Source organism: Oncorhynchus clarkii, chromosome 2, assembly GCF_045791955.1.
Source record: "Oncorhynchus clarkii lewisi isolate Uvic-CL-2024 chromosome 2, UVic_Ocla_1.0, whole genome shotgun sequence".
In the NCBI taxonomy this organism is placed as follows: domain Eukaryota; kingdom Metazoa; phylum Chordata; class Actinopteri; order Salmoniformes; family Salmonidae; genus Oncorhynchus; species Oncorhynchus clarkii.
The window spans coordinates 95,226,140-95,249,261 of record NC_092148.1 but is presented as its reverse complement, the minus strand read 5'-3'; the positions used below and the strand labels follow the sequence as shown (position 1 = coordinate 95,249,261).

Sequence of the window (23,122 nt, the reverse complement as noted above, 5' to 3'; positions counted from 1 at the left end):
CCACTGGTCAGATGGATGTCCTAGAAAGACTACCACTGGTCAGATGGATGGCCTAGAAAGACTACCACTGGTCAGATGGATGTCCTAGAAAGACGACCACTGGTCAGATGGATGTCCTAGAAAGACTACCACTGGTCAGATGGATGTCCTAGAAAGACTACCACTGGTCAGATGGATGGCCTAGAAAGACGACCACTGGTCAGATGGATGTCCTATAAAGACTACCACTGGTCAGATGGATGGCCTAGAAAGACTACCACTGGTCAGATGGATGTCCTAGAAAGACTACCACTGGTCAGATGGATGTCCTATAAAGACTACCTCTGGTCAGATGGATGTCCTATAGTGACTACCACTGGTCAGATGGATGTCCTAGAAAGACTACCACTGGTCAGATGGATGGCCTAGAAAGACTACCACTGGTCAGATGGATGGCCTAGAAAGACTACCACTGGTCAGATGGATGGCCTAGAAAGACTACCACTGGTCAGATGGATGTCCTAGAAAGACTACCACTGGTCAGATGGATGTCCTAGAAAGACTACCACTGGTCAGATGGATGTCCTAGAAAGACTACCACTGGTCAGATGGATGTCCTAGAAAGACTACCACTGGTCAGATGGATGGCCTAGAAAGACTACCACTGGTCAGATGGATGTCCTAGAAAGACTACCACTGGTCAGATGGATGTCCTAGAAAGACTACCACTGGTCAGATGGATGGCCTAGAAAGACTACCACTGGTCAGATGGATGGCCTAGAAAGACTACCACTGGTCAGATGGATGGCCTAGAAAGACTACCACTGGTCAGATGGATGGCCTAGAAAGACTACCACTGGTCAGATGGATGTCCTAGAAAGACTACCACTGGTCAGATGGATGGCCTAGAAAGACTACCACTGGTCAGATGGATGTCCTAGAAAGACGACCACTGGTCAGATGGATGTCCTAGAAAGACTACCACTGGTCAGATGGATGGCCTAGAAAGACTACCACTGGTCAGATGGATGGCCTAGAAAGACTACCACTGGTCAGATGGATGGCCTAGAAAGACGACCACTGGTCAGACGGATGTCCTAGAAAGACTACCACTGGTCAGATGGATGGCCTAGAAAGACTACCACTGGTCAGATGGATGTCCTAGAAAGACTACCACTGGTCAGATGGATGTCCTAGAAAGACTACCACTGGTCAGATGGATGGCCTAGAAAGACTACCACTGGTCAGAAGTGCTGGAACCCTCCAGTTTGAAAGAAAGATGTGCGTACGGCGTAGGTTTACACTACTTCCGAACCCTGAGTCTGTCCAACCACGCTCCCATCCCCCAGGGGCCTCGTCCAATCATCTCCCTCCTTCTTCAGTCCTGCTCCCGCCCCCCAGGGGCCTTGTTCAGAGCTCCCAGCCAGTGAGGGCCCCCCTCAGCCAATGAAATCCCTGAATCATTGGGCGAGTTTTGATGCTGATTGGCTTCTTGCTGAGAGGATCCAGAAATGGAAATGGTGTTCACGACGTTGTTGCTTAGACCACCATTGGTTCCACTGTTGATACCTGCTGCTCTTGTGCTGTTGAAGTTGGCATGGTTACAAAAGGTGTTGGGGTTGGTACCATTGCAGACGTTAGACGTAGTAGTGGTGTTGGAGTTGGTACCATTGCAGAAGTTTGTTGTAGAAGTGGGGTTGGTACCACTCAAGACGTTGGCTGGAGTAGTGGTGTTAGGGTTGGTGGTGTTGATAGTGCTGGTGGCATTGATACTAGAGGAGGAGCTGTTGGGATTGGTAGCTGGGGTGCGAGAGGGAGGGGTAAAGGAGAACACCCGCTCCCCTCCACCTCCCACTCCCCGTGGGCTGATGGGTCCAGGCTGCAGGCCCTCGGCCAACGGTGTGTTATCCAGTGAGAGGCGTGGAGGCGGAGGCCGTCGAGACAGCAGGCCTTGCCCGGGCCGGAGCTTTGATATGGGGCAGAGTTCCGGAAGGTTGCCAGGGTCAGGAAAGGAGAAGGCTGGAACACAAGGACCCTCTCCCTCCTCACTCAGCCAGGGGAAGGCAGAGGAGGGTGGAGGGAGCATATGACCTGGAGTATCAGGGGGCAGTAGACCTCCAGAGCCAACCATCGGAGGAGCCAGCGAGCTGGAACTGCGATCCCAGGCGTAAGTTCCTCGGGTGGGCCGTGGACGAGGCATAGCGGGGGGAACACAGTGGATGGGGGTCTGGGGACAGCTATAGAAGCCGGACCTCTCATACAGCGGCATGGAGGAGAAGGCGTAGTCCGGGTGGCTGGAGTCGTGGCGGGGACCAGGGCCGTGGCTCGGTGTTGAGGGGTCCCCCTCGGAGTGCAGGAAGGGGGGGAAGCGGCTGAATGGAGCCCCTGGGCGCCGGCGCAGGAGAGAAACCCGGGAGGAGGTGGAGGAGCGGGGGAAGACGGGGGACTGAACCCCCAGGAGGCGACTCAGACCCCCCAGGAGAGGAGTAGAGTGGTTGGCCTCCTCATGCTCCTTAATCTGCTCCAGGTTGGACTGGAACTCCATCTCCTCTTTGGGAACACTAGAGAGAAGAAGAAGAAGACTTTACCATCTGCTCTTTACACTGGAGTGATAATAGGAATGTGTTAAGCTAGTTTAATTCCATCTGCTCTTTAGGAACACTGGAGTGATGATAAGAAAGTGTTAGCCAGTTCAGTGATTAAAAGGAAGAAACTTCCCTGAGCAATGTAATAGATCTCAAAGTATCAAGCTAGTTAGGTACTGGAAGTGTTATAGCGCACAATCAACCCCTTGGATTGATGAGGAATTGAACAATTATGTGGTTAAGAGGGATGAGGCAAAAGGTAACAATTAAGTCTGGCAGCCCAACTGATTGGCAAACGTACTGCAAATTAAGAAACCATGTGACTAAACTAAATAAAAATAAACTATACAATGAAACAAAGATCAAAAATGGTAGTAAAAAAACTACCACTGGTACCACATTAAATGACATTTTTGGGAAAAAAGCCAACTCGGCTCCTTCATTCATTGAATCAGATGGCTCATTCATCACAAAGCCCACTGATATTGCAAACTACTTTAATGACTTTTCCATTGGCAAGATAAACAAACTTAGGGATGACATGCCAGCAACAAACACCGACACTACACATCCAAGTATATCGGACCAAATTATGAAAGACTAGAAGTGTACTTTGATTTCCGTAAAGTCAGTGTGGAAGAGGTGAACATTGTTTTGTTGTCTATCAACAATGACAAGCCACCGGGGTCTGATAAATTGGATGGAAAATTACTGAAGATAATAGCAGATGATATTGCCACTCCTATTTTCCGCATCTTCAATTTAAGCCTACTAGAGAGTGTGTGCACTCAGGCCTGGAGGAAAGCTAAAGTGTTTCCGCTAACCAAGAATAGTAAAGCTCTCTTTACTGTCTCAAATAGCTGACCAATCAACCTGTTACCAACCCTTAGTAAACTTATTTCACAGTAAACAAATTGACAACAGAATTTCAGCATGCTTATAGGGAAGGGCACTCAACAAGCACAGCACTTACAACAATGACTGATGATTGGCTGAGAGAAATTGATGATAAAATGATTGAGGGGGCTGTCTTGTTAGACTTCAGAGCAGCTTTTGACATTATTGATCATAGTCTGCTGCTGGAAAAATGTATGTTTTATGGCTTTACACCCTATGATATAATGTGGATAAAGAGTTACTTGTCTAACAGAACACAGAGGGTGTTCTTCAATGGAAGCCTCAAACATAATCCAGTTAGAATCAGGAATTCCCCAGGGCAGCTGTTTAGGCCCCTTGCTTTTTAAATTATTAGTAACGACATGCCACTGACTTTGAGTAAAGCCAGAGTGTCTATTTATGTGGATAACTCAACACGTCAGCTACTACAGAGACTGAAATGACTGCAACAATTCACCAAGAGTTGCAGTTAGTTTTAGAGTAGGTAGCAAGGAATAAGTTAGCCCTAAATACTTCAAGTTAAAGCATTGTATTTGGAACAGAACACTCACTAAACCCTAAACCTCAACTAAATCTTGTAATAAATAATGTGGAAATTGAGCATGTTGAGATTACTAAACTGCTTGGAGTAACACTATATTGTAAACTGTCACGGTCAAAACATATTGATGCAGTAGTAGCTAAGATGGGGAGAAGTCTGTCCAAAATTGTAATTGGTTCAGAACAGGGCAGCACGGCTGGCCCTTGGATGTACACAGAGAGATAATATTAATAATATGCATGTCAATCTCTCCTGGCTCAAAGTGGAGGAGAGATTGGCTTCATCACTACTTTTATTTCTGAGAGGTATTGACATGTTGAATGGACCGAGCTGTGACACCCATACATACCCCACAAGACATGCCACAAGAGGTCTCTTCACAGTCCCCAAGTCCAGAACAGACTATGGGAGGCACACAGTACTACATAGATCCATGACTACATGGAACTCTATTCCACATCAGGTAACTGATGCAAGCAGTAACATTTTATTTAAAAAACAGATAAAAACACCTTATGGAACAGCGGGGACTGTGAAACAACACAAACATTGGCACAAACACATGCATACACACACACGATAACATACGCACTATACATACATACATGGATTTAGTCCTGTAGATATGTGGTAGTGGTGGAGTAGGGGCCTTAGGGCACACGGTGTGTTGTGAAATCTGTGAATGTGTTGTAATGTGCTGTAAAAATTGTATAAACTGCTTTGATTTAGCTGGACCCCAGGAAGAGTAGCTGCTGCTTTGGCAGGAACTAATGGGGATCCATAATAAACCCCAGGAAGAGTAGCTGCTGCCTTGGCAGGAACTAATGGGGATCCATAATAAACCCCAGGAAGAGTAGCTGCTGCCTTGGCAGGAACTAATGGGGATCCATAATAAACCCCAGGAAGAGTAGCTGCTGCCTTGGCAGGAACTAATGGGGATCCATAATAAACCCCAGGAAGAGTAGCTGCTGCCTTGGCAGGAACTAATGGGGATCCATAATAAACCCTAGGAAGAGTAGCTGCTACCTTGGCAGGAACTAATGGGGATCCATAATAAACCCAGGAAGAGTAGCTGCTGCCTTGACAGGAACTAATGGGGATCCATAATAAACCCCAGGAAGAGTAGCTGCTGCCTCGGCAGGAACTAATGGGGATCCATAATAAACCCCAGGAAGAGTAGCTGCTGCCTTGGAAGGAACTAATGGGGATCCATAATAAACCCCAAGAAGAGTAGCTGCTTCCTTGGCAGGAACTAATGGGGATCCATAATAAACCCCAGGAAGAGTAGCTGCTTCCTTGGCAGGAACTAATGGGGATCCATAATAAACCCCAGGAAGAGTAGCTGCTGCCTTGGCAGGAACTAATGGGGATCCATAATAAACCCCAGGAAGAGTAGCTGCTGCCTTGGCAGGAACTAATGAGGATCCATAATAAACCCCAGGAAGAGTAGCTGCTGCCTTGGCAGGAACTAATGACGATCCATAATAAACCCCAGGAAGAGTAGCTGCTGCCTTGGCAGGAACTAATGGGGATCCATAATAAACCCCAGGAAGAGTAGCTGCTGCCTTGGCAGGAACTAATGGGGATCCATAATAAACCCCAGGAAGAGTAGCTGCTGCCTTGGCAGGAACTAATGAGGATCCATAATAAACCCCAGGAAGAGTAGCTGCTGCCTTGGCAGGAACTAATGGGGATCCATAATAAACCCCAGGAAGAGTAGCTGCTGCCTTGGCAGGAACTAATGGGGATCCATAATAAACCCCAGGAAGAGTAGCTGCTGCCTTGGCAGGAACTAATGGGGATCCATAATAAACCCCAGGAAGAGTAGCTGCTGCCTTGACAGGAACTAATGGGGATCCATAATAAACCCCAGGAAGAGTAGCTGCTGCCTTGGCAGGAACTAATGGGGATCCATAATAAACCCCAGGAAGAATAGCTGCTGCCTTGACAGGAACTAATGGGGATCCATAATAAACCCCAGGAAGAGTAGCTGCTGCCTTGGCAGGAACTAATGGGGATCCATAATAAACCCCAGGAAGAGTAGCTGCTGCCTTGACAGGAACTAATGGGGATCCATAATAAATACAAATACAAACTAAGTTACAACGAGTTTCAAAATACGAGCATTTATAAGATTGTGCTGTTATTATTTCTATAATTATGATCTATGATTTTTTTCAGACTGTTTTCCATGTTATTTGGTTAGTTCTCTTTAAAACCAAAGCAAGGTGAAGGTATGGTATATCACAGGTCTATGTACAGTCTCAGGGCAGGCCAGGTTTGACAGTGAACAGAGCATTCTGTTGAAGGAGATCACCTCACGACCTGTCTATCGGTCATATCTCTGTTGAAGGAGATCACCTCACGACCTGTCTATCGGTCATATCTCTGTTTAAGGAGATCACCTCACGACCTGTCTATCGGTCATATCTCTGTTTAAGGAGATCACCTCACAACTTGTCTATCGGTCATATCTCTGTTTAAGGAGATCACCTCACGAGCTGTCTATCGGTCATTTCTCTGTTAACAGGACAGATGTAAATCTTGCAGCGTTTTGTGTTACGATCCCAGATTTTAGAGACAAATGTCGGTACATGTAAGTGTCTTATATCGGCTGAAAGCTTCAATTCTTGTCCAATTTACAGTAGCTATTACTGCGAAAAAATGCCATGCTATTGTTTGAGGAGAGCTCCTAACAGCAAAACACTTTTTTTCAATGCGATAGGTTTGATAAATTCACCTCTGAAGGTGAAATGTGAACTAACAATCTGAAATCTTGCTCTGATTTATCATCCAAAGGGTCCCAGAGATAACATGAAGTGTCATTTTGTTAGATAAAATAATTTTTCATATCCTTAAAAAGGTCCATATAGCACGCACAATCAATTTTGTATTTCCACTCGTTCAATTTGCAAAGAAAGGAATCTGTGAAAATCTCACCCTAAACGTTGTTTCAACGAGTCAAATCACGTTCATATCTATTCCTCAGAGATCCTAGAAGGTAACAAGACTTCATTATTTCATTAGGGGTGTAGTATATCCTATAGGACACCATATTTGGTCAGAGAGCAACGCCTTCATGGCACGCCGATGACGCGTGCAGCCATCACTTGAACGACTGTATCTGTCAAATAAGCACCAATCGTGGTCAAACAAAGCTATCTAGATAGCCAATGAGCTGGGCTTTACGGGAGTATCTGGAAATCATGAATATGACGTAAAATGTAACTACTAACCTTGTACGACAGCATGCCTTATAATTTTTGCCCAAAAAGAAAAGGATATTCAGAGTTATGAAGTTATGAAAACTGGTTGTTTTGCAAATGCTGATCTTATAATATGGCTACTAATACTGGAAAAGCTAAATCAAAGTCCAAGTATACAGATTTGTCGATATTCTTAAAGAAAAATGAAATATGAATGCAAATGTCTCCTTCACGATTTGCCCAAATGTACCTGGGTACTTCACAATAAAAGTATTGCAGTTCAGTCATACTTCAAGTTATCTATCTGAAACTTTGCACATACACTGCTGCCATCTTGTGGACACTAGGAGAAGTACAACCAGAGTGAACGCTATAACTATGACCTTCCTCTTCCATTTCAAAGATGGTGGTAGAAAAAAAGACTGGTTGGTTTTTTCTTTGTATTTTCTTCTACCCGATCTATTGTGTTATATTCTCCTACATTCAATTCACATTTCCACAAACTTCAAAGTGTTTCCTTTCAAATGGTACCAAGAATATGCATATCCCTGCTTCAGGGCCGATTTGGGTATGTCATTTAGGCGGAAATTGAAAAAGGGGGCTAAGAAGTTAAGCACCCTCATAGATATTTCTGTTATCATGGGACTGCCCACGTTTCCCTCTGGCCAACGCCAATTGGCCAGGACGCAAAGGTGTGTCATGAGTCAGGGAGAACGTTCTGATAGTCTTAATGACAACAGACCTAGATATGGGGGGAGGTTTTAGTGGGTGGAATATTAGGACAATTGGAGGTTTAACAAAGTTGCAGCTACAGTATGCTTAACAGTGCACATTATTATGGTACAGCTATATGGACACTTAATCATCGCGGTGCTTTTTAATGGTAAGTTTACAAACATTGGTTGTGGGAAGTATAGTTGAAACGTGGGTATAATTATACCCACATTATACCCAAGTGGGGAAATAAGTACAGCAAATGGATGGATGGAATATAATTGTAATGGCTTAGCAGATCATAAAAAAAGAAGATTTTTTTACATGGCTAAAAGAGAATATAATATCTATTATTTACAGGAAACTCATTCTACAAGTATAGATATGAGGTTGGGTGGAAAAAAAGGACTGGGAGGGAGAAGTATATTTTTGTCATGGGCAAAGAAACTCAAAAGGGGTGATTATACTAATTAATACAAATGTTGATCCGATTGTGCGAACAGATCCACAAGGAAGATGGATTATTAGATGCTATTGGATCCAAAACAGATCTGGATAATTAATCTGGGCCAAATAATGATGATCCACACACTTTTTCAAATATATAATAATCTATTGAGCTCACAAGCAACGAAATAATCTATTATTATGGTGGGAGATTATAATACGGTTTTAAGCACCTCAAATGGATCGTAAAGGAAATCACACTACAAACTATCACCCTCAGCCACTTAAGGAAATCATGAAGATCATGGATGCATTAGAACTAGTGGACAAATGGAGGCTGAAAAACCCTGACCTCGTGAGATATACATGGAGGAGGTTTAATATCCTGACCTAGTGAGATATACATGGAGGTTTAATATCCTGACCTAGTGAGATATACATGGAGGTTTAATATCCTGACCTCGTGAGATATACATGGAGGAGGTTTAATATCCTGACCTAGTGAGATATACATGGAGGTTTAATATCCTGACCTAGTGAGATATACATGGAGGTTTAATATCCTGACCTAGTGAGATATACATGGAGGAGGCTTAATCAAGCTAGCCGTCTTGATTACTTCCTAGTCTCGTTCTTGCTGGTGTAACAGTATAGACTTAATGTCCGTCCCCTCGCCCCGACCTGGGCGAGAACCAGGGACGTTCTGCACACAGACAACAGTCACCCTCGAAGCATCGTTACCCATCGCTCCACAAAAGCCGGAACCACTACTTCAAGGTCTCAGAGCAAGTGATGTCACCGATTGAAACGCCACTGGCGCGCACCACCGCTAACTAGCTAGCAATTTCACATCGGCTACACTGGCATCAAAAGTTTTAAAAAGTATTAATAGGAGATCGAGTGCGATCGGACCACCATCTAAATGACCTCAATATAACTTACAGAATTTCCACATGGGCGGGGTTATTGGAAATGTAATCAAAGCCTATTGGATGACAATTTGTTCTAAGACAAAATAATTCATAATTGACTCTTTTTTTTTTTGCACAACATAGGTACAGCAGATCCCTTAATTGTATGGGACACTTTTAAATGTACTTTTAGAGGCCATTCAATACAATACAATACAATACTCATCATTAAAACAAAACCAGTTTAGGTCAAAAGAGATGAGACTAATAAAGGAAATAGAGGAAGTAACAGAGCAGGTAGATGGTAACGGAAACTGTATTATAGGAGGCACCAAATAGGTCAGAGGACAAACCAAAAAGAAATGGAGGTAGTTATTCAACAACCATCAAGTGTAATGTATTACAAAACATATAGCGAATTGGATGGAACATGGTGAAAAATGCACCAAGATTTTCTTGAATCTTCAACATAGAAATTCTACCAATTTTTTTTAATAGAAACTCGTTCACCAAATGATATTTTTGAAAAAGGAAGGAAAATATTTTAAGCATGTTTTCTTTTCAGTCTCCTCCATTTCCATTGAATGATGTTAACTGTAAGGATTTCTTCCTTAATAATAACAATACAATATAAAATACAATTAACAAATGTACAGAAAGACCTGTGTGAAGGCTTACAGAAGAGGAACTATTTGAGGCAATCAAATCTTTTCAGTCTGGAAAAACACCAGGGCTTTTATGGTATACCAGTAGAGGGATATATTAGACCTTTTTTTATCTACTCAAAGATCCATTATTAGCATGTTTTAATTACTCTTATACAAATAGTAGACTTTCAGGTACTCAACAAGAAGGTCTGATTTCATTACTACTAAAACAGGACCCAGGTGGTAAGTATAAAGATCCAGTCCATTTAAAAAACCTCTAAGACTTCAATGTTGTGATGTGAAAATTCTGGCAAAATGCATAGCACATAGAATAAAAAAGGTTTAACCAGATATTTTTAATCCTGATCAGACAGGTTTTACTTGAAACATTTTAACATTATGAAAACATCGAAGATACCAGGCCTAGTCTTCATAGCAGATTTTGAAAAGGTGTTTGATAAAGTACGACTAGAATTGATATATAAATGCCTGGATTACTTTAATTTTGGTGAATCTCTAATACAATGGGTTAAAGTTATGTACAGCAACCCCAGATGTAAAATAGTAAACAATGGTTACTTCTCAGAAAGTATTGAGCTTTTAAAAGGAGTAAAACAAGGCTGTCTGTTGTCTCCATATCTATTTATTATGGCCATTGCAATGCCAGCTATTAAAATGACATTGATTAACTCTTTGGTCCTATCACTGCCTACTCCTGATTACTTGTTTTTTTTAAATCATATACTTAATTTTATTTGGAATGCTAAGCCACACAAAATTAACCTATTTATATAATGAAGATGAGTTTGGGGGTTTAAAATTATTAAATATTAAAGCTTTAAACCTTTCCCTAAAAGCTTCACTCATACATTAGTTATACTGAAACCCAAAATGGTTCTCCAGTTTTTTTGTCAAGAAAGACTCATCCTTTGTTGCAAAATGGCCTTTTTGCTTTGAAACAGATTACAACTTCTCAATTCAAAGAAAAAAAAGAAAATAAAAGGCCTGATGGCCTTACGGAGTCAATGGGAACATTCGCCTGAGCTGTTTAGGAGGGATATCACACCTGGCACAAATTATTGTCTCGCTCTGTTTTCCTGCTGAGCGGTGCCCTATTCCTGCACCCAGAGGGGAGTAATTCAAAGTCCAAGTACAGGGGGCGGCTTGGGTCTAAAAATGATTTTGTGAGCCTTACGGAGGGCCTTGACCTTAAAGATCTCATCCAGGCCTGTCTGTTTGACTCCAATTACCTTTCTTGCTGTGGTGATAATCCTTCTCAGCATATTTCTCTGGCTGACAGTGGCATTGGCAAACCAACAAACAATACAAAAAGTTAAAATACTCTCAATAAAGGATTTGTAAAACAGAGTCAGTATAGTACAGTCTATATTAAAAGATCCCAACGTTTTGAGAAAGTACAGTCTCTGTTGGCTCTTTCTGTAGATCAGGTCTGTACATTTACTCCACTGAAGCTTATTGTCCAAAAGGAAACCCAGATATTTATATTCCTCTACAATTTCTATATTCTGACCTCTGATAGATGTTGCAGAGGTAGGTGTTGTACAGGCTCTGTCGCAGCCGGTCCGTAGGGCGACGCAGAATTGGCCTAGCGTCGTTAGGGAGGGTCTAGCCGGTAGGGATATCCTTGTCTCATCGCGCACCAGTGACTCCTGTGGCGGGCCGTTGCGCAGTGCACGCTAACCAAGGTGACCAGGTGCACGGTGTTTCCTCCGACACATTGGTGCGGCTGGCTTCCGGGTTGGAGGAGCGCTGTGTTAAGAGGCAGTGCGGCTTGGTTGGGTTGTATTTCGGAGGACGCATGGCTTTCGACCTTCGTCTCTCCTGAGTCCGTACGGGAGTTGTAGCGATGAGACAAGATAGTAACTACTAACAATTGAATACCATGAAATTGGGGAGAAAAGGGGTAAAAAAAATATTTAAAAAATAAAATCGGCCTTTCTTAACAAGCCGTACAAAGCTCGTTACAATTTCAGTTTTATCCTCCAGAAAATATAGAACAAATATTACAAGAAATGTTATGGTTAAACTAAAATATACTGATTCATTAAAAAAACATTCGTTATGGATTAAAAAAAAGGTATTATATTTGTCCTCCGAAGAGGAGGAGTTAATAACACATTTGTTTTAAAAAATATAATATATACAAAAAATACAAAAACTTGGCAGTTACTTGGCATTTTATACGCGTATATCTTATTAAGCTTGTTATGACAAAGATTAGGTCTATTCCTGCAAGAATTTCCTTTGAAACAAAATTGCTTTTTTTTTTTTAGTTTAGGAATTGGCTTAATTGGGGTCTGGGAAATGGGTCCAATAGGTGTGTGTCTGTCTGTATCTGTGTCTGTCTGTATCTGTGTGTGTCTGTATCTGTGTGCGTCTGTGTGTAAGGTACCTGATGTCCAGAGCAGAGCCCATGAAGGAAGGTTTGCGATGCTCTGCGCTGGCTGCAGTGTATGGAGGCTGGGGCTCTGATTCGTTCCAGTACTTATCCCTCTCTACCAATGGGATAGTGTCGTACATCTCATCCACAGACAGCAGGGACACCTGAGAGGGATAGAACAAGATTGTGATTCATTTGGCATCAAACGGAAGAAAACAGTCTGAAACAGGGAGGGACTACTAGGACTGGGTTATTTCCTGTTGTTTTCGGTTCTGCCCTAATGAACACAACCCAAGTCTCAATCCTGGACTGGTCTAAGCAAAACATTTACAAAACTAATTTTGTATTATTATTATTATTAATAAAAGCAATCACATTCAACTACATAGAGGTCCTCAATCTATAATGTGATCTGCTTGAGTGACACCAGCACATGTAACTGCAGTGAACCCATTAGGGGGCAAAAAAACAAAATCTGTGTAGACTGAAGAGATCTCTAGTATCCCTGAGAACGGGTTTAGTAACTTGTGATTCTTAACTTACTGAAGTTACATATGAAGGGAGTTTCTGTCAGATTGCTTTCTATATACAGTGGGGCAAAAAAAGTATTTAGTCAGCCACCAATTGTGAAAGTTCTCCCACTTAAAGAGATGAGAGAGGCCTTCATCATAGGTACACTTCAACTATGACAGACAAAATGAGAAGAAAAGAAATCCAGAAAATCACATTGTAGGATTTTTAATGAATTTATTTGCAAATTATGGTGGAAAATAAGTATTTGGTCAATAACAAAAGTGTATCTTAATACTTTGTTATATACCCTTTGTTGGCAATGACAGAGGTCAAAGGTCAAGGTTTTCACACACTGTTGCTGGTATTTTGGCCCATTCCTCCATGCAGATCTCCTCTAGAGCAGTGATGTTTTGGGGCTGTTGCTGGGCAACATGGACTTTCAACTCCCTCCAAAGATTTTCTATGGGTTTGAGATCTGGAGACTGGCTAGGCCACTCCAGGACCTTGAAATGCTTCTTACGAAGCCACTCCTTCGTTGCCCGGGCGGTGTGTTTGGGATCATTGTCATGCTGAAAGACCCAGCCACATTTCATCTTCAATGCCCTTGCTGATGGAAGGAGGTTTTCACTCAAAATCTCCCGATACATGGCCCCATTCATTCTTTCCTTTACACGGATCAGTCGTCCTGGTCCCTTTGCAGAAAAACAGCCCCAAAGCATGATGTTTCCACCCCCATGCTTCACAGTAGGTATGGTGTTCTTTGGATGCAACTCAGCATTCTTTGTTCTCCAAACACGACGAGTTGAGTTTTTACCAAAAAGTTATATTTTGGTTTCATCTGACCATATGACATTCTCCCAGTCTTCTTCTGGATCATCCAAATGCTCTCTAGCAAACTTCAGACGGGCCTGGACATGTACTGGCTTAAGCAGGGGGACACGTCTGGCACTGCAGGATTTGAGTCCCGGGCGGCGTAGTGTGTTACTGATGGTAGGCTTTGTTACTTTGGTCCCAGCTCTCTGCAGGTCATTCACTAGGTCCCCCTGTGTGGTTCTGGGATTTTTGCTCACCGTTCTTGTGATAATTTTGACCCCACTTGGTGAGATCTTGCGTGGAGCCCCAGATCGAGGGAGATTATCAGTGGTCTTGTCTTCCATTTCCTAATAATTGCTCCCACAGTTGATTTCTTCAAACCAAGCTGCTTACCTATTGCAGATTCAGTCTTCCCAGCCTGGTGCAGGTCTACAATTTTGTTTCTGGTGTCCTTTGACAGCTCTTTGGTCTTGGCCATAGTGGAGTTTGGAGTGTGACTGTTTGAGGTTGTGGACAGGTGTATTTTATACTGATAACAAGTTCAAACAGGTGTCATTAATACAGGTAACGAGTGGAGGACAGAGGAGCCTCTTAAAGAAGAAGTTACAGGTCTGTGAGAGTCAGAAATCTAGCTTGTTTGTAGGTGACCAAATACTTATTTTCCACCGTAATTTGCAAATAAATTCATAAAAAATCCTATAATGTGATTTTCTGTTTTTTTTTCTCATTTTGTCTGTCATAGTTGAAGTGTACCTATGATGAAAATTACAGGCCTCTCTCATCTTTTTAAGTGGGAGAACTTGCACAATTGATGGCTGACTAAATACTTTTTTGCCCCACTGTAAATGAAAGAGAATGCAGCTCTCTTCTTACAGACAGAGAAGAGAGGTCCATCCCACATTTTATACAGACTACTATAATTATACAGACTACTATAGTTATACAGATATATAGACTACTATAATTATACAGACTACTATAGTTATACAGACTACTGTAATGCATTGTAATGAACGGAGAGAGAAACTGAAATGATAGAGCAGAAGAATTGATTTTTATAATGTAGGCAGCCAAACCTGTAGATTACGATCAACCAGATAGTTGGTTTCAAAGTCATCATCGTCTTCCCCAAACGGGTTTATCAGTTGTTCTGCCACCTGTCCACAAAAATGGCACATCACAATGAAGCAGAACATAAAATGTGCATTTTATACATCATGAAGTAATTCTGTCATATTGTGAAAAGAACTGTGTGTATGTGTGATTGTTTATCAATCAGTGAACCTCCATCAACCCCTCCCCCCCTCCCTCCCTCCCCCCTCCCTCCCTCCCTCCCTCCCTCCCTCCCTCCCTCCCCACCTTGAGCCAGCCCACGTAGAAGAAGAACTGTAGCAGGGTGAAGACAGGCAGGTAGAAGTCGATGTCATGACCAGCGTAGCCCTGGGCAGGGTCTAAGAACTGTCGACCAATCAGACACGCCAGGAAGAAACTGTAGACCGCCACTGTCACCACCTAACAGAGAGGAAGTACTTACAATCCAGGTTCCTGTAGTTAGTTCCTCATCATGACTGACAATAACAGACACATGATTTCATTAACACAGAATTTGTGGGATCAAGATCGATGTTTACTATTTTAGTGTTAGTTCTACTACTACAACAACTATTAGTTGTTACTACTGCTACTACTCCTACCACCACTACTACGACCACTACTACTAATACCATTACTACACATAGATAACAGAACCTGGGTGTACACAAGGGGTAGGCTGATCCAATCATAACTGTATAGCTTCATACACTGTGTCCGCAATGTGTTTAATTCCTGCAGAGGAGATAAGATGGAACAATCTGATAAACACACACACACACACACAGACACAGACACAGACACAGACACACACACACACAGACACAGACACACACACAGACACACACACAGACACAGACACACACAGACACACACATACACACACAGACACACACAGACACACACACACACACACACACATACATACAGGCACACACACACACACACACACACACACACACACACACACACACACACACACACACAGACACACACACACACACATATACAGACACACATAGACACACACACATAGACACACACACACAGACACACACAGACACACCGAGAGAGAAACTTACATTGAGAATGGCTGACAGCGCCACATCATTGTTGATGCGTCCCTCGGTGCGGGCCCTCAGTGCCAGGTTAACAAACCACATACAAGGAACCCAGAACTTGTTATGAGGTGAGGGCAACTCCTCCAACTGCCTATGTTCCTCTGCTGTCATCAGGCCTGAGAGAAACACACACACACGAAGGGTAGGAATTAGGAGGAGCTTCAAACCTTCTGTAAGAGCCGGTTTCCAAGACCCAGATTTAACCTACTTCTAGTTGTCATTCTCAAATTGACAGTGTTTTTGTCCAGGACTAAGCTTGATCTGGGTGGGGGATACTGGCATTTACTGTGATAACCAATATTATGGCCTTATAATAACAGCTGGCTACAGCATCAAGGAACTCCCCTCTTACACTATTATTATTTATTGTTATTGTTATTTCCTCACTAGCATCATACCACCCTGCATCCCATTGCTGGCTTGCCTCTGAAGATAAGCAGGGTTGGTCCTGGTCTGTCCCTGGATGGGAGACCAGATGCTGCAGGAAGTGGTGTTGGAGGGCCAGTAGGAGGCACTCTTTCCTCTGGTCTAAAATAATACCCCAGGGCAAGTTTTTGGGGACATTGCCCTGTGTAGGGTGCTGTCTTTGGGATGGGACGTTAAAATGTGTGTCCTGACTCTCTGTGGTCACTAAAGATCCCATGTCACTTATTGTACCATGGTGTCCTGACTCTCTGTGGTCACTAAAGATCCCATGTCACTTATTGTACCATGGTGTCCTGACTCTCTGTGGTCACTAAAGATCCCATGTCACTTATTGTACCATGGTGTCCTGGCTAAATTCCCAAGCTGTCCTTCATACAATCATGGTCGCCTAATCATCCCCAGCTTACATTTATCTCCCTGTAACTATTCCCCAGGTTGTTGCCATAAATGAGAACGTGTTCTTAGCCAATGTACCTGGTTATATAACATATTTTTAAAAGAGTTCAACTAAAGTGTAAATGTAATGTTCTAGATTTACAAGCAAGCTAGTTTAGCACTAGCTGTGGTATCTGTTTGGGGTGGCACTGAGAATACAGGCTGCAGGTGAGATGTGCTATTTTATTCTGCCCTGTAGAGTCTGTTGAGCTGTGAGTTTTAACTCTAGGGTGCAGAGGGTTGTGACATCAGACATCACAGCGTACCTGGCTGTACCTGCACCAGGTGGTTCATGGTGGGGAACCTCTAGGGGTCAACTAGGTTAAGGGTTATGGCTAGGTTTGGTGTCGTACCCTAGAAGTCAACGAGGGTAAGGGTTAGGGGTCATAGGCTTTGAGGCCGTAGGTCGTACCTGCCTGCACCAAGTGCTTCATGGTGGGGAACCTCTTGTAGACTGCCGTGCTGACCGATCGGTAGATGAGCACGCCGGACAGGTTGGCGTACCGCATCAGGGTGCGGCGGGTCAGCCTGGCGATCTCATCGGTACCACGGACGTGAGCGCCCACCAGCGCACCCAACCGGTCCGGCCAGGGAACACTCTCAAACTGACCCCACCACCGAGACACCACCAGGGTCACATAAAAACCTGCGGGAGACAAACACACATGGAGACGACAAAAACATATGTTATTAATGACATTAAAAGGGAAATGTCACCATGTTTTTACTTCATACTCATCATCTCCACCGCACCACCCACATCAGTAGTAACCAGCTGAATTTCTGTAGTTCAATACTTCCCATTTCTCCCCCTTATTACACTACCGTACTCTGCTTATTTGTAACCTGCTAAAGTTTTTGTAGAGAGGAAGTTCAGAATTGTTGATGACGTCTGTCAAAAGGGGGTTGTTTGTGCTTGAGAAGTATTGACTCGTGGCCTGAGAGTGAGTGGCTAAATGATTACTGAGCACCAGTGTTTGAAAGAGTCAAATCCACTTTAATTCAGGTAGTAAAAATAAATTCCAATCCAATTGTAAGCAATGAGGACAATTGGAATTTCAGAAATGGAGTTGATCCCAACCCTGCTGTGCACAAAACCCTGCTGTGCACAAATCGGACAGCATAGAATACAACTGAACAGAGCATAACATAACAGAGCATAACATAACAGAGCAAAACATAACAGAGCAAAACATAACAGAGCAAAACATAACAGAACAGAGCATAACATAACAGAGCATAACATAACAGAGCATAACATAACAGAACAGAGCATAACATAACAGAGCATAACATAACAGAGCATAACATAACAGAACAGAGCATAACAGAACAGAGCATAACATAACAGAGCATAACATAACAGAACAGAGCATAACAGAACACAGCATAACAGAGCATAACAGAACACAGCATAACAGAACATAACAGAACTGAGCATAACAGAACAGAACATAACAGAACAGAACAGAACAGAACACAGCAGAACAGAACACAGCATAACAGAACAGAACATAACAGAACACAGCAGAACAGAACACAGCATAACAGAACAGAACATAACAGAACACAGCAGAACAGAACAGAGCATAACAGAACACAGCATAACAGAACACAGCATAACAGAACATAGCATTACAGAACACAGCATAACAGAACACAGCATAACAGAACACAGCATAACAGAACACAGCATAACAGAACACAGCAGAACAGAACATAACAGAACAGAACACAGCATAACAGAACACAGCATAACAGAACACAGCATAACAGAACACAGCATAACAGAACACAGCATAACAGAACAGAACAGAACAGAGCATAACAGAACACAGCATAACAAAACACAGCATAACAGAACACAGCATAACAGAACACAGCATAACAGAACACAGCATAACAGAACACAGCATAACAGAACACAGCATAACAGAACACAGCATAACAGAACACAGCATAACAGAACACAGCATAACAGAACACAGCATAACAGAACACAGCATAACAGAACACAGCATAACACAGCATAACAGAACACAGCTTAACAGAGCAGAACAGAACAGTATCCTCACCCAATACGAAGGACACAGGGATGAGTTCTGCGTACCGGTCACAGTAGATGGCCAGCTTCTCAAACAGCCTCTTCTGACCCTCATTCAACACAAACCTAGAGAGAACAGGTCTGTCACAAAGTTAACTCCTGTATGATTGAACATGATAGGGAGGGAGTGACAACAATTGCAAAAAAAGAGAAGGGGGGCCTAATATTCCCACAACGGTTCCCTGGCATTTGATTGTAAAAAGTTGCTGTGATCTTTGATTTGAAGGGACCAGCAATATAAGCAAAGAAATACACAAATGCATGGTAACTGTAAAGAGGTTTATTTTTTACAAGTAAGATAGACCAACTCTCTTCTAGATCAGATGAGGTTACCTGTGTAAATGACGAGGTTACCTGTGTAAATGACTAGGCTACCTGTGTAAATGACTAGGCTACCTGTGTAAATGACGAGGTTACCTGTGTAAATTACAGGGTTACCTGTGAAGTTGTGAGGTTACCTGTATATGATGAGGTTACCTGTGTAAATTACAGGGTTGCCTGTGAAGTTGTGAGGTTACCTGTATATGATGAGGTTACCTGTATATGACGAGGTTACCTGTATATGACAAGGTTACCTGTATATGACGAGGTTACCTGTATATGATGGGGTTGCCTGTGTAAATTACAGGGTTACCTGTGAAGTTGTGAGGTTATCTGTATATGATGTGGTTACCTGTATATGATGAGGTTACCTGTATATGAAGGGGGTTAACTGTATATGACGGGGTTACCTGTATATGATGAGGTTACCTGTATATGACGAGGTTACCTGTATATGACGAGGTTACCTGTATATGACGAGGTTACCTGTATATGATGAGGTTACCTGTATATGAAGGGGGTTACCTGTATATGAAGGGGGTTACCTGTATATGATGAGGTTACCTGTGTAAATTACAGGGTTATCTGTATATGATAAGGTTACCTGTATATGAAGGGGGTTACCTGTATATGACGGGGTTACCTGTATATGACGAGGTTACCTGTATATGATGAGGTTACCTGTATATGATGAGGTTACCTGTATATGAAGGGGGTTACCTGTATATGAAGGGGGTTACCTGTATATGAAGGGGGTTACCTGTATATGACGGGGTTACCTGTATATGATGAGGTTACCTGTGTAAATTACAGGGTTACCTGTGAAGTTGTGAGATTACCTGTATATGATGAGGTTACCTGTGTAAATTACAGGGTTACCTGTGAAGTTGTGAGGTTATCTGTATATGATGAGGTTACCTGTATATGATGAGGTTACCTTTGTAAATTACAGGGTTACCTGTATATGACAGGGTTACCTGTATATGATGAGGTTACCTGTATATGATGAGGTTACCTGTGTAAATTACAGGGTTACCTGTGAAGTTGTGAGGTTACCTGTATATGACAAGGTTATCTGTATATGACGAGGTTTCCTGTATATGACGGCATTACCTGTATATGACGAGGTTACCTGTATATGACGAGGTTACCTGTAAATTACGGGGTTACCTGTATATGACGAGATTACCTGTATATGACGGGGTTACCTGTATATGACGAGGTTACCTGTATATGACGAGGTTACCTGTATATGAAGGAGGTTACCTGTATATGATGGAGGTTACCTATATATGACGAGGCTACCTGTATATGACGAGGTTACCTGTATATGACGAGGTTACCTGTATATGACGAGGTTACCTGTATATGACGAGGTTACCTGTATATGACGAGGTTACCTGTATATGACGAGGTTACCTGTATATGACGAGGTTACCTGTAAATTAAGGGGTTACCTGTATATGATGAGGTTACCTGTGTAAATTACAGGGTTACCTGTGAAGTTGTGAGGTTACCTGTATATAATGAGGTTACCTGTGTAAATTACAGGGTTACCTGTGAAGTTGTGAGGTTACCTGTATATGATGCTGAAGGAGTAGTACAGTGTGGTGAAGATGATCAGTTCTCTCCACAGCAGCTTGTAGATGCTCCCCTTCCATCGGAGGAGCAGATGAGAGAAGGTCCCTAGCCCCGCGTCAGCAACCCTCCGCGAGTACGTCACCGTCATCACTACCCTTCCCTGGCCAGGCTGGCTGGCTGGATGGATGGATGGAGAGCTGGATGGATGGATGGATAGGTGGATGGATGGATAGGTGGGTATATGAATGGATGGGGATATGGATGGAGAGCTGGATGGATGGATGGATGGATGGATGGGTGGATGGAGAGCTGGATGGATGGATGACTAGCTGAATGGTTGGCACAGAGAAATCTGCCCTTGGTGTATCAAATTGGTCAACTACTGTCTGGTTGGCTGGCTGGCTGGCTGGCTGGTTGGTTGGCAGGCTGGCTGGTTGGCTGGCTGGCTGGCTGGCTGGCTGGCTGGAACAGAGAAAGCTGCCCTTGGCTTATCAAAATGGTAAACTACTGTCACTTTCTCTGTTTGCTTTACAAGTCAACTTTCCAAAACACTGATAGTGACACATATCGATCACATATCTACTTGATAACAAACTATCCAGAGAGACAATTCTTATAGATATTAGCTCATGGATCCACTATCTGAAGACATGGTGTTAGTGGGGGTAAAGTTCAGCAGAAGATGGAGAGAGAGAGAGAGAGAGAGAGAGAGAGAGAGAGAGGAAGTAAGATGTTGGTAATTAACATAGAGTAATCTATAAACTTTGAACGGCTCTTAATAGTAACCGGAACGGAGCGAATGGAATGGCATGAACCACCTGGAAACCATGGAAACCACGTGTTTGATGTCTGATTCTGCTCCAGTTCATTAGAACGAGGGTGTTCTCCCAAACTACTGTGATACAGAGATATCCACAATGAATCAATTGAGCCTAAAAAAATAAACAATTTAAAAATCAAGCTGTCCAACTCAGTCGAGAAACATATTAAGAATATTTATATTACTTTATTTAAATCTTCACTCTATTCCATCTTTACGTTAACTACAGAGTGAATCAGATTGATTGTATTATCATATTTACAATATACTCACTGGGCATCACATACATTACAGCGATATCAGTAACATCCTTTATCTATATCCCATTGTGTCCATCAGATAACTAGATGGCTTGATCAGATAGATTGTATATGATATACTCACTGTGCGATAAGGGAAAGTACGTTGCCAGTCTGAATGTTGGAGAGACGGATGTGGGAGAGGGAAGGAGAGGGAAGGACTTGTAGACCTCCGGTCACTTGATGTTTTAAGCTGTTTCTGCAACAAAGCTGCATTGTAAGGCCTGGTACTGAGCTAATCTCAACAAATCTGTGTACAACACACATTGAAACAAATAAAAGTTCAAAGTTACAACACAATTTTTACTGCCAAAATGTGAGTGGGAGCCGGTCTGCACCATACCCTCGCCAACCAAAAACCCACAGCCCAATTTATTACCTCAATAATATCACATACCACAGGAGGTTGGTGGCATGGGGAGGACATACTCGTGCTAATGGTTGGAACGGAATAAGTTGAACAGTATCAAATACATCTAACACATTGGTTTGATGCCATTCCATTCGCTCTGTTCCAGACATTATTAAGAGCCGCTTTCCCCTCAGCAGGTTCCTCTGGAATTATTCAATAGGATACATCTTAATAAGCACAGAAAACTTAAATAGCGGTCAAACCATAGAGATAGATAGAGGACTCGTCTTTTATATCTGTGCCCTTATAGTGCCTGTGACAGCATGGGCCGCGCCATTGAGGCTACAACCCATAGGAATCCCCATTCAGCTGACTACTTTGACTACTTTAAATGGCAGAAGTACGGTGGAAGCCCTAAATGGCGCCGCCCATTGCTAAAATGACTTTTTGACCGCTAGAGTCCTTTATCATTCTCTATGAGTCAAACCTGTCGGTGGCCACCTGGCGGTAGTAATGTGCATCGCAGGCCACCGGGAGCGAAGGTGTTAGTAATTAACCCGTTTGCGGTGGATCAAGAGTACAACAACACGAACTAGAGGTTGAACTTCGGACTGTGCTGTTTTGTTTCTGCCTTCTGCAACTTTCGGTCAATGACATATGGGTCACTAAGATGATTGTGTTCAATATTAGACCATAAATTGATCTATCGGCTATCAAGTTTGATCCACACGTGGTGAGTTGCTACACCCATACGCCAGCAACGTTTAACTTTTGCAAAAGCGTCTGTACAGCCAATCAATGTGTAAACTTGTCCTCAATGAATACATCTAAACAAATAGGCGTACAAAACGTAAAAACAAGTAGGCTATTATTTTTGTCGAACCCGTTCATGTGTATCTGTATGAGGGAGAAAAAAA

General features: G+C 42.8%; 1 protein-coding gene across 1 annotated transcript; it reads right to left on the bottom strand.

The window, feature by feature from the left end:
• Positions 1–1,357: 1,357 nt before the first annotated feature.
• LOC139378606 (bestrophin 1) lies at positions 1,358–20,916 on the bottom strand. Its single transcript, XM_071120927.1, has 9 exons — positions 20,731–20,916; positions 18,804–18,898; positions 17,141–17,374; positions 15,829–15,983; positions 15,404–15,481; positions 15,014–15,166; positions 14,731–14,811; positions 12,341–12,492; positions 1,358–2,540 (listed from the first exon to the last, which is right to left on the bottom strand). Exons 1-9 carry the CDS (start codon positions 20,880–20,882, stop codon positions 1,358–1,360), a joined length of 2,283 nt encoding a protein of 760 aa, XP_070977028.1. The 5' UTR covers positions 20,883–20,916.
• Positions 20,917–23,122: the final 2,206 nt, after the last annotated feature.

What these genes read in the sequence shown, in the direction of transcription:
- LOC139378606 (XM_071120927.1), bottom strand. Translation starts at nt 20,882, where the DNA reads ATGACGGTGACGTACTCGCGGAGGGTTGCTGACGCGGGGCTAGGGACC. An exon ending in CCCTGTGTCCTTCGTATTGG is followed by an intron (nt 17,375 to 18,803) that starts GTGAGGATACTG and finishes TGTCTCCCGCAG; the next exon opens with GTTTTTATGTGACCCTGGTG. An exon ending in TCTACGTGGGCTGGCTCAAG is followed by an intron (nt 14,812 to 15,013) that starts GTGGGGAGGGAG and finishes TTTTGTGGACAG; the next exon opens with GTGGCAGAACAACTGATAAA.